Source organism: Diaphorina citri, unplaced genomic scaffold, assembly GCF_000475195.1.
Source record: "Diaphorina citri unplaced genomic scaffold, Diaci psyllid genome assembly version 1.1 scaffold2123, whole genome shotgun sequence".
Lineage (NCBI taxonomy): Eukaryota > Metazoa > Arthropoda > Insecta > Hemiptera > Psyllidae > Diaphorina > Diaphorina citri.
In genome coordinates, this window is record NW_007379548.1 from 41,842 (window position 1) to 54,018 (window position 12,177).

General features: G+C 37.9%; 2 protein-coding genes and 1 pseudogene across 2 annotated transcripts in view; all 3 read right to left on the bottom strand.

Annotated features, from left to right (window-relative positions):
* Positions 1-2,407: 2,407 nt before the first annotated feature.
* LOC103518221 lies at positions 2,408-3,439 on the bottom strand (annotated as a pseudogene).
* Positions 3,369-5,205, bottom strand: LOC103518222 (rho GDP-dissociation inhibitor 2-like). Its single transcript, XM_026830096.1, has 3 exons — positions 5,068-5,205; positions 4,253-4,454; positions 3,369-3,379 (listed from the first exon to the last, which is right to left on the bottom strand). Exons 2-3 carry the CDS (start codon positions 4,440-4,442, stop codon positions 3,369-3,371), a joined length of 201 nt encoding a protein of 66 aa, XP_026685897.1. The 5' UTR covers positions 4,443-4,454; positions 5,068-5,205.
* A 2,623-nt stretch (positions 5,206-7,828) lies between these two features.
* The window catches only part of LOC103518223 (pleckstrin homology domain-containing family M member 1), a 7,416-nt gene continuing 3,067 nt past the window's right edge, over positions 7,829-12,177 (bottom strand). Inside the window, exons 3-5 of the mRNA XM_026830097.1 lie at positions 9,381-9,999; positions 7,990-8,966; positions 7,829-7,840 (exon numbers count right to left, since the gene is read on the bottom strand). Of these exons, the coding sequence (XP_026685898.1) occupies positions 7,829-7,840; positions 7,990-8,966; positions 9,381-9,999 (1,608 nt within the window). The remainder of the gene's footprint in view (positions 7,841-7,989; positions 8,967-9,380; positions 10,000-12,177) is intronic.

A 12,177-nucleotide genomic window follows, 5' to 3' on the forward strand; every position in this document is an offset into this window, starting at 1 on the left:
TCGATTCCGGGACGATAAAACACAAGCAGTCACAGTTCCCTCTGTCAAACCCCTTAAAAAAAAAAAAAAAAAAGATTTTAAAAAGTAAAGACTAGTGTTGGCATTTATAAGGTGTGTCCACACATAGTCGACCAGCCGTCGATCGATGATTGATGGACGGACGTTGACTATGTGTGGACACACCGTTAGATTCCTTAGAAGTGGTTCTTCTTTTTTTTTTTTTAAAAAAAAAACACCCTGCAGAAATCTTCAATGAGCACAGGGAGTAAACATGCAGTCTTGAGATAATTCCACAAGTATGAAAAATTTACAGCAAGTACCTTCACTACATAGTATGCACTCTCAGATAATCTGGCACCGTGCCATACCTACAGTAATAATTTGATTAAATCAAACGTACAAACTAAATGTACGAAATATGTATACACCTAATCAAACAGAAACTATTTAGTTTTGTCTGAATTCATTTCAAAAACACAAGGCATATCTAATTAAATTATACAGTGAGAAACAAATGAATGAGAATACGTACTATAAATGTCATGTTCGAAACTGCAACATGCAACAAGCAAACAACAATTGGGTAGGAGTTTTGCGAAATGCATTTTTTTTTTTTCTTCTAAGTTTTTTTTGCGAGTAAATTTGCGGGACATCTGTGATACCTATTCAGCTACAGAGACACCCTATATTTGTGTTCAATATTTCCATTTCTTGACATGTGTATCTAATTATAATATGCATCACACACAATCGTGCATGTAAAATCTGTTTCTTGCTGTCCCCCATGATTATAGAAATTGTCAATTTTACAGAGAATTACCAAGGCCCTGCACACACGTTACGGCCATCTGAGAGACCCAGGGGCCTGTTCTAAGAACGACTCCAAACTTCTTACTTCTTAGAGCTCGTTCTTACTTGTAAGGGGGAACAATGCTCATAGGTAGGACATTTGGGTTGTTCAAAAAAAAAAAAAAATCGTATAGTATGCACTCTCAGATAATCTGGCACCGTGCCATACCTACACTAATAATTTGATTAAATCAAACGTACAAACTAAATGTACGAAATATGTATACACCTAATCAAACAGAAACTATTTAGTTTTGTCTGAACATAGTATGCACTCTCAGATAATCTGGCACCGTGCCATACCTACAGTAATAATTTGATTAAATCAAACGTACAAACTAAATGTACGAAATATGTATACACCTAATCAAACAGAAACTATTTAGTTTTGTCTGAATTCATTTCAAAAACACAAGGCATATCTAATTAAATTATACAGTGAGAAACAAATGAATGAGAATACGTAGTATAAATGTCATGTTCGAAACTGCAACATGCAATAAGGTAGGAGTTTTGCGAAATGCATTTTTTTTTTTTCTTCTAAGTTTTTTTTGCGAGTAAATTTGCGGGACATCTGTGATACCTATTCAGCTACAGAGACACCCTATATTTGTGTTCAATATTTCTATAAATGTCATGTTCGAAACTGCAACATGCAACAAGCAAACAACAATTGGGTAGGAGTTTTGCGAAATGCATTTTTTTTTTTACTTCTAAGTTTTTTTTGCGAGTAAATTTGCGGGACATCTGTGATACCTATTCAGCTACAGAGACACCCTATATTTGTGTTCAATATTTCCATTTCTTGACATGTGTATCTAATTATAATATGCATCACACACAATCGTGCATGTAAAATCTGTTTCTTTCTGTCCTCCATGATTATAGAAATTGTCAATTTTACAGAGAATTACCAAGGCCCTGCACACAGGTTACGGCCGTCTGAGAGACTCAGGGGCCTGTTCTAAGAACGACTCCAAACTTCTTACTTCTTAGAGCTCGTTCTTACTTGTAAGTGGGAACAATGCTTAAAGGATATTTGGGTCGTTAAAAAAAAAAAAAAAAAAAATCGCAAGAAATTTACAAGTGGGCATGGGCTCTAAGAGTGAAAAGTGAGGTGTGTTGGGTCGACAGACTACCATATCCATATCGTGTGTGGTGGGCCTCACCCTGTATACCTACTTATTACATTTGATTGTCACTGCTTGTTTAAGTGTGGACCAAGCATGTCACATTATCACTCCTAATTAATTTCTCGGAAAGTTTTCCATGATTCATTCTTTGTGATGTTAGTTTTTCTCTTCAATACGTAGACATCATGTAGATAGTTGGGTAGGTAGATATACTACAAAGTAGTTAATAGCATGTCACAATTAGTATTAAAATGTATTGCTCACAATAGAATGATTTTATTCATTCCTGTTTGTTGAATAAAATATTTTTGAAAAAGAAGACAAAGTGGAGGGGAGAAGGGAGGGACTGAGTTGGAGAAGAAGAAAATTGAAGATAAAGAGAGGAGGGAGGAAGAGAGGAAGAGAGGAGGGAGGAGAAAGAAAAGGAAGAGAGAGGAGAGTAATGGAAGTGTTATGCATAAGGATTCAAACCCATAAACTCTGGATCAAGAGTCAACTGTTATTTCTTACCTGGAACTCCCATTCTGTAGGTTTTCTGAATGTATCGGAGCCCATGCACAATCTCTCTCTGTACAATATAGTCAATCCTAATTCTATATGTAATGCCTTCTTTGATCACAAATGTCTGAAAAAAATAAACAGAAATTATTGAAGGGTAGTGTTCATATCTTTTCCTTCTTCTAGTGTCTTTCTCAACGAATTTTTTATTGTTTGAATAGCACGCTCTGCTTCACCATTGGACCTTGGGTATCTCGGGGACGAAGGAGAATGCTTTATATCCGATTCTTTTAGGTATTGACTGAATTGGACCGAATCAAAAGGAGGTCCAGAATCACTCACAATTTTCCCATGTTCATATGAGGTTGGTGTTTCTAATCAGACTCTCAATCAGCTCCCTGGATCACTGAGATTTGGTTAGGACTACAAAAAATTCAAGAGTAGATCCCTTTAGATCTCAAACTTTGCTACTTCTTCACTAGATACTACTTTCTTCACTTTGTTGTTTTCTTTTCTAGTTCTTTGCCTTTTCCCATGTACATATGAGGTTGGTGTTTCTAATCAGACTCTCAATCAGCTCCCTGGATCACTGACATTTTGTTAGGGCTACAAAAAATTCAAGAGTAGATGCCTTTAGATCTCAAACTTTGCTACTTCTTCACTAGATACTACTTTCTTCACTTTGTTGTTTTCTTACCGACAACAATAGCTCCCTCTTTGGCAATACCCAGTAAGGTTTCTTTGTACTTCCTCAAACTTTCATCTTCCTCATCAGCCTTGATGATTTCCTCGATAGATTTCTGGGGAGGTGGTTTGTATCCAATTTTAGCATCTTCTTCATCATCAAAGTTAACCGGTTCTATTTCAGGGGCTGGTTCTCCAGACATTTTAAATGTAGCCTGAAAGTCAAAGCAAGGATGAATTATTGATCAATCACTTCATAGTTACTCAAGATTGAGATCTGATGTATTCTTTAACTTTAAACCCTGATGTCAGCCTAGTTAGCTCGGAATGTCATAGATCAATCACTTCATAGTTACTCAAGATTGAGATCTGATGTATTCTTTAACTTTAAACCCTGATGTCAGCCTAGTTAGCTCGGAATGTAGCATGCTTGCCTTGAGAGTGCTAAGTCATCATTCCCACCCAAGGTAAACTATCCATATAAGATATGATTTGTTCTCAGAACAACAGGCTGTGTGCTATCATGTCCTCCCTTCAATTCCAGGACAAGAAACCTCAATAACAAAAAAAAAAAAAAAAAAAAAAACCTTGTTTCTGATGAAATGATGAAATCATGTCAGTGAAATAAGAATACAGTCTCATTATAGTAAAGAATTGTGACTCACAAACATTTCAAATACCTCTATTAAATTTAATTGCACCCTTTCTCAGATAAGGAAATTGATATGTGTGATAGTAATATAGTTAAGAAGGTACTCTTACTCAGATTCTCAAATAGATTAGGTAGTTTAGAATGTATTACAAAATGGTAGGTAATGGGAATTCAAATATTTTACTTCTTCTAGTTCTTTGCCTTTCCTATGTTCATATGAGGTTGGTGTTTCTAATCAGACTCTCAATCAGCTCCCTGGATCACTGACATTTGGTTAGGGCTACAAAAAATTCAAGAGTAGATCCCTTTAGATCTCAAACTTTGCTACTTCTTCACTAGATACTACTTTCTTCACTTTGTTGTTTTCTGCCTTTAGATCTCAAACTTTGCTAATTCCTCACTAGATACTACTTTCTTCACTTTGTTGTTTTCTTACCGACAACAATAGCTCCCTCTTTGGCGATACCCAGTAAGGTTTCTTTGTACTTCCTCAAACTTTCATCTTCCTTGTCAGCCTTGATGATTTCCTCGATAGATTTCTGCGGAGGTGGTTTGTATCCAATTTTAGCATCTTCTTCATCATCAAAGTTAACCGGTTCTATTTCAGGGGCTGGTTCTCCAGACATTTTAAATGTAGCCTGAAAGTCAAAGCAAGGATGCATCATTGATCAATCACTTCATAGTTACACAAGATTGAGATCTGATGTATTCAACTTTAAACCCTGATGTCAGCCTAGTTAGCTCGGAATGTAACATGCCTGCCTTGAGAGTGCTAAGTCATCATTCATTCCCCCCCAAGGTAAAGTATCCTTAAAAGATATGATTTGTTCTCAGAACAGCAAGCTGTCTGCTATCATGTCCTCCCTTCAACTCCAGGACAAGAAACCTCGATAATAATAATAATAAACTGATGAGGTAGGTAGGTACCTACTCGAAATACCCAGACCTATCTGGGTGGTCAAATTCTATTAAACCCACACCCTTCTATTATCAGTTAATGGTCTAGACCACTATACACCATCATATCATACTCTTATTACTTGTCATATAATCCGGACAGCTAAACTATTCCAATCACATGAACAGGCATATCACTGTGGCAATTTGTCACAGGAAATTGCCAATGAGTAGCACTTCCTCTTCACTTAGTATGAAATCAGATAGATACACCCCCTGCAGAGCTGATTCATACAGCACACTCAAGTCAAAGTAAGATTAGCTTCAATCTGTCGGAAAAACGATAAACTTTACCTGTTTGTGGATATGAAATTAACAGCGATGGTATCACGAGAAACTACTCTGCTTTTCTTGAAAAATTGGAAAATTCAGGGAAAAATTTTATACACTTCAAGCACGAAAAACTGACAGGCAGAAAATGAAAAATGAAAAGAAAAATAGAAAATGAGAAAAAGAACAGGTAAATGTGTGATAAATAATTAGATGTAAACAAAACGGATAAATGAAAAGGTAAACGAAACTGATAACCTATCTGGGTGGTCAAATTTTATTAAACCCACACCCTTCTATTATCAGTTTATCAGTTAACGGAGTTAACGGTCTAGACCACTATACACCATCATATCATACTCTTATTACTTGTCGTATAATCCGGACAGCTAAAATATTCCAATCACATGAACAGGCATATCACTGTGGCAATTTGTCACAGGAAATTGCCAATGAGTAGCACTTCCTCTTCACTTAGTATGAAATCAGATAGATACACCCCCTGCAGAGCTGATTCGTGATTCATACAGCACACTCAAGTCAAAGTAAGATTAGCTTCAATCTGTCGGACAAAACGAAAAACTTTACCTGTTTGTGGATATGAAATTAACAGCGATGGTATCACGAGAAACTACTCTGCTTTTCTTGAAAATTGGGAAATTCAGGGAAAAATTTTATACACTTCAAGCACGAAAAACTGACAGGCAGAAAATGAAAAATGAAAAGAAAATGAGAAAAAGAACAGGTAAATGTGTGATAAATAATTTGATGTAAACAAAACGGATAAATGAAAAGGTAAACGAAACTGATAATGGAAATCCAATCTAAAACTGCACTCTGATTCGTGGAGATTTTATTACTTCAAGCACGAAAAACTGACAGGCAGAAAATAAAAAATGAAAAGAAAATGAGAAAAAGAACAGGTAAATGTGTGATAAATAATTAGATGTAAACAAAACGGATAAATGAAAAGGTAAACGAAACTGATAATGGAAATCCAATCTGAAACTGCACTCTGATTCGTGGAGATTTTGGTCACAAAAAATTGGACCAATGAGAGAGTTTCTGTTTCCTCTTTGGAAAATACATTCACGAGCATTCAAAAAACTTACACAATACAGAGCGCGTTAAAAAGTTGATGCGCGTTATGGTCCGTTAAAATTTGTCATTCGGAAAAAAATTACGTCGTGCGTACTGCGTAGTAGGGAGACAGGAATAGGTACATTGCGTACAGGACATTCGGAAAAAATCGGATGAAAGTCATGTCCCTCGACTTAGATTTGAAGTTTTTGTTTTTATTATTTTTTTTTATTCTAGGTACTAGGTAGGTACCTATGAGTGATTTTTTTTGAAGATGCTCATCGTCCCGAAATTGAAGAAAGAAGGAAGACAAGATAGGAGAAAGCCAGCCGTTTGCTTTATTTGAAATATCTATGACTGCTGCATAAAATAGCAAACTTTTAGTAGAACGTTTAAAATTTCAAATCAAAGTTATTTTGATGCCTGGTGTTGTATCTAATACGTATTGTAAGAAAACAAGATCCCAACCTCTTAAAAATTACCCAAAAGGTAGACATTGCCCTTGGCAGTGATTTCCCACTGTGGTAAAGACTTATGTATCGTCTGTCGAGTACTTACACTTACATAGAATTACAATTACAACTAGTTAAAAGTCGAAATATAGCAGCTATTCAATTCCTGTTTTTTGTCTGTCCCCTAAAATAAAATTGTAAATATTATAATAGACCCCCTTTTCATTTTACATTTACAAATATTTCTTTACACACTGTATACAAATATGTACACCTCCCACCAGGGCTACATTCCTGAAAGCAACTTTGCACTTCACGAAACTGTGACGTCACAGCAACCATAATAATGGTAGTGCAATGTTTTTAAAGGTTAGAATAATGAGGAAGTAACAAGAAACACCTCTTTGGATCGATAAATTATTGACGTTTTTCTTTCTCTCCATTTTTATCACGCGTTCTTTTTCTCTGTTTTTATTCGATCACATCATAATGAGGAAGTAACAAGAAAAACCTCTTTGGATCGATAAATTATTGACGTTTTTCTTTCTCTCCATTTTTATCACGCGTTCTTTTTCTCTGTTTTTATTCGATCACATCTTCTCTTGTTTTCGTTTCTGATTTTGTATTCGTCTCTTGACAGATTTGCGATTTTTTTCCCTCAAATTTTGCTGAAAATCAAAGAAAACCTAGTGAAATATGGCAAACGCAGAATAAGGATTGACTCTATTTAGCACAAGAATCTTGCTTGACCCAGAGGTAAGTTTTACTTTCAATAATAGGGACATCTACGGGGTTCGAAGCCTGCACTTAGGCATCAAGCTTTCAATAAACCTATTGAGCTTTCAGTTCTATCAAAGAAAACCTAGTGAAATATGGCAAACGCAGAATAAGGATTGACTCTATTTAGCACAAGAATCTTGCTTGACCCAGAGGTAGTTTTCGTTTCTGATTTTGTATTCGTCTCTTGACAGATTTGCGATTTTTTCCCTCAAATTTTGCTGAAAATCAAAGAAAACCTAGTGAAATATGGCAAACGCAGAATAAGGATTGACTCTATTTAGCACAAGAATCTTGCTTGACCCAGAGGTAAGTTTTACTTTCAACAATAGGGACATCTACGGGGTTCGAAGCCTGCACTTAGGCATCAAGCTTTCAATAAACCTATTGAGCTTTCAGTTCTCCTCAAACACTTACAAAGCTTTGAGAAAAGAAGAAATTGAAGGATACATTTGCTACATCTGAAGATATGCAATTTATATCGAAGTCTGAAAAATCTGTGTGAATTTGAAGCTTGTTTGGTTTCATAGAGGATTGGTACATTCTCTTGATGAAAAATAGAAAGTAGGTAGGTAACTGTAGTTGAGAATATTTCTTCAGTGTTTGACACAGAAAATAGAAACACCATGATAGCTACCTGTGTATAACACTGTAAAATTTCCCCCTTGTAGCACACCTTGTGGAACGTCGCGCGACATTCACGACAAGTGTGCGTCCGCTCTAGATCGAACGGAAAGATGACGTCACGGAAAGTAGTTAAGGTAACTGTAGTTGAGAATATTTCTTCAGTGTTTGACACAGAAAATAGAAACACCATGATAGCTACCTGTGTATAACACTGTAAAATTATGACGTCACTCCCTACGCCACAAAGCTCACAGATGTGTCCCTTCAGTTTACACAGATCACAGGAGGCGATGTGTTTCGTCCCGGCTGCTATAACGTAGTTCAGTATCACCTCCAGGGTGCCAGCTCGGATCTCCTTAAGGTCAAGTAAGCTGAAGACGTGTAAGGTCTCGTACAGGTACTCCCGCGGCCACAGCTGGACTTGCAGATAGTTCTCTGTTGTCTTGCACGAGAGGAGGTAGCTCTTGATGTAGTTGAGCTTCATGCGGAGGTAGTGTACCTGGGTCATCTTGTCCACGACCAGGTACAGTCTTGGATTGAGTAACTTCACGTTGAACTCAGGGTGGTTGTGAATCTCAGTGAGGAATACGGAGGCTTTCCGACACACCGGACGCTCCGTGAAGTCCCAGTTGAACACAATGCGAGCCGGGATGATGCTGGTCTTTCCACCAAAGCAATCCTCACAGAAGTAATCCCCCGTGAAGTGACAGAAGTGTTTGTAGTTCATCCCAATCGGGGTGCAGCATTGCTTGCAGGAGAAGTTCTGGGCTTTGAGTCCCCCTTCGTGGCTCAGTTTGAACAGGCACTGGGCAAGGTAGGCAAACTCGGGCATATTGAGAGGGGAGGCGTTGGTGGCTTGGATCAGTTCAAAGCCATCGATGTCTTCGTGTATGGGGGGCTCTGGGGTGGGAGGAATGGAGGGGTGAGTGCTGGGGGAGGGAGAGGGTGGTACCTGGTGACGTGCTTTGATTTGACTCAATAGCTCCTCTGTGAAGTGAAACAAAAAGGGGAATATTAATATCAGGATTGGATCAACTGGAGATTTGACAAAGACATAAAAGGGGTACTACAGAAACAGCATTAAACAGAAAGAAAGGAACTAACCAAAAATTCTTTATGGAAAACTTGAAGATCTCTACAGTGATGTTAATCTTTTATAAGAAAGAAACTACTTACTGAACAGAACATTAGTATAATCCTAGTTGAATAATTGAAGATTTTCAAGTCACTAATTTATTTCAGCATACCTACCTACTTAAGTACCTATTATAAAAAAAAAGTCAAATCGTTCTAGTTTCCCCATCCCATGATGCTGAAACAGTCTGTCCCTAGCAATACATTTTAGGTACCTATTTCATACAGCTTCCCACCGTTGTTAGATTTAGATCCCAAGTACATTACCTATGTTGAATCCTTTTTCAATGTCTTCAATTGTATCACCATTGTTTTGATTGTATTTGTTTAGCAAAGTATCAAAGCTCTCTCCATCTCCACTATTCAGTTTAGGGGCATTATCCTTTTTAGTTTCACTGTTTCCTTGTTGATGATTTGGTTCTACAGTGATTTCATTTTCAATAGGAATATTGGCACCTATCTGAGCTTCATCAGGTCTATTTGTGTTTGTTTCATCTTGAGTGTCTTTGGTTATACTAGTCGTTGGGTCACTTTGTTCACTTGCTAGGGTTTCAGATGTATTGAATGTTTTCTCATTGCTAGTATCAGTTCTGATTTTACTACTAGATGGTGGAGTTCCAAGGATAAGTTTCATGGCTGCATCCTCATCAATATCTTGAGTAGAGACAGGCATGGATCCGAATGATGACAGGGAGAGCCTGGAGCCGAGTGACTCCTCTATGTCATCCTTGATTGTCTTCACAACATCCATGCCTGATGATATTGGAGCAGCCTTCATTGGAGGAGACCATATCCCTGACAATATGAGAGCATCATCTGACCAGATATTTAGGAGACTAGAATTGACGGCCAGGTCAAACTCATATGGGAGAATACCCTGCAGTAGATTGATTGCAATGTCCAACTTTTCCATGTCTCGGAGCAGTGCTGTCTTCTTGTACATGGATGACAATGAGTTTGACTCACTGCTCATCATACTGAGGTAGCTCACCAGCAAACTATCATTGACTTTCTATGTCCCTTTGAATACTGGCAATCTTGCTGGTAGCACCGTTACTATCACTATTCGTATTTTCTATACCTAAATTTCCACAAGTGTTATCCCTATTGCTGTCTTGTGTGTCGGTATCTCTGGTTTTACTATCATCATCCCTGCTAATAGTGTCAATATTGTTTTCCTTGCTATCCTTACTATTTCCCACATCATCCCTACCACCATCACCATTATCATTCTTACAAGGGATCGCATCTTCACTTTCCTCACAGCCATCCTGCCCATTGGTCTCCAAAGTCGACGCGTTCTGCCGCTTCCTTATCCTCACACACTTGGGGCACTCCCCCTTGTAGCACACCTTGTGGAACGTCGCGCGACATTCACGACAAGTGTGCGTCCGCTCTAGATCGAACGGAAAGATGACGTCACTCCCTACGCCACAAAGCTCACATATGTGTCCCTTCAGTTTACACAGATCACAGGAGGCGATGTGTTTCGTCCCGGCTGCTATAACGTAGTTCAGTATCACCTCCAGGGTGCCAGCTCGGATCTCCTTAAGGTCAAGTAAGCTGAAGACGTGTAAGGTCTCGTACAGGTACTCCCGCGGCCACAGCTGGACTTGCAGATAGTTCTCTGTTGTCTTGCACGAGAGGAGGTAGCTCTTGATGTAGTTGAGCTTCATGCGGAGGTAGTGTACCTGGGTCATCTTGTCCACGACCAGGTACAGTCTTGGATTGAGTAACTTCACGTTGAACTCAGGGTGGTTGTGAATCTCAGTGAGGAATACGGAGGCTTTCCGACACACCGGACGCTCCGTGAAGTCCCAGTTGAACACAATGCGAGCCGGGATGATGCTGGTCTTTCCACCAAAGCAATCCTCACAGAAGTAATCCCCCGTGAAGTGACAGAAGTGTTTGTAGTTCATCCCAATCTCAAAACTATATATTTTTTTTAACTTGGTCCACTCTGCCTCTTAGCCATTAATTTTTATATGATGTTCTTTTTTGATAAGTATATTATAATTATCATCTGTCTGGTATTTAGTCTGATGGTATGTAAGTAATACCTACCTAATATATGTTTGTATGACTGTGATTTATGACTCAGATTGAATCACAAACATGAGTAGGTTCTTAAATATTTTCAACACGTACTTCAAATTCAAATATCAAAAGGTGGATCATTCCATGAAAAATTCAGTTCCAACCTATCTACTTATTGTTGGTCACTGGCATAAATCCCCCTAGGTGTTTAGGTAGCCCCCAAATGCCTAGAATTTGGATAACCATTTCAATCTTTGCACCCAAGGGGCCCTAGGCAAAACCTTGAGTGAGGGCTCCTGAAAAAGTATCATCTATGTTAAGTTGATGTTTCAGTGAATAATGGAAACTGGAGCTTTAACAAAAAGGAGGTTATCACTGTTCTAGTCAAGCACCTACCTAACTATTTTTCAACCTTTTTACTGATTATCAACACAACAGACCAGAAGTTACACTCGGGTTTCTTAATAATATCACTTGTCAAGGCAGACATTTTAGTCAGGATGGTTTCTCTCAGGCCATGTAGGAATAATGCCTCCAGTGTCGTACACAGAGCATTTGTAACTTCATTTGTGGTTTGTTTGCCCTGACTATGTGGCGGGTAAGTTTGTATCTCTTTGATATTGTTGTTGAGCTCATACATGATAGCATTCTTGAAGTGAGAATCTCGTTGTTTGGATGACACCATTGATCGGAATAATGATGTCATGGTGAGAATGGTTCATCCTCTAGTACAAAACAGAGTGGTAAAAATCTGGAATATGATTCAAAGAGAAAATATATTAGCAATATGTATAGATATTATGTGCCTTTTTTATTTTTTGAATGGGTATAAGGCAGTTCTAAAATCAACTTTCTAAGTTACCTATCTATATTGTTGGAAATAGTGCAAAAAGATCTACTTTTTATTTATATTGGTTGCAAACTTCACTTTAGTGTTGTATTGAAATGAGAGCAAAAACAAAATGACAAACTCTATTTAAACTTTAACTAGTCCTAAACTTTGACTCCATTTATCTCAAAACTATAT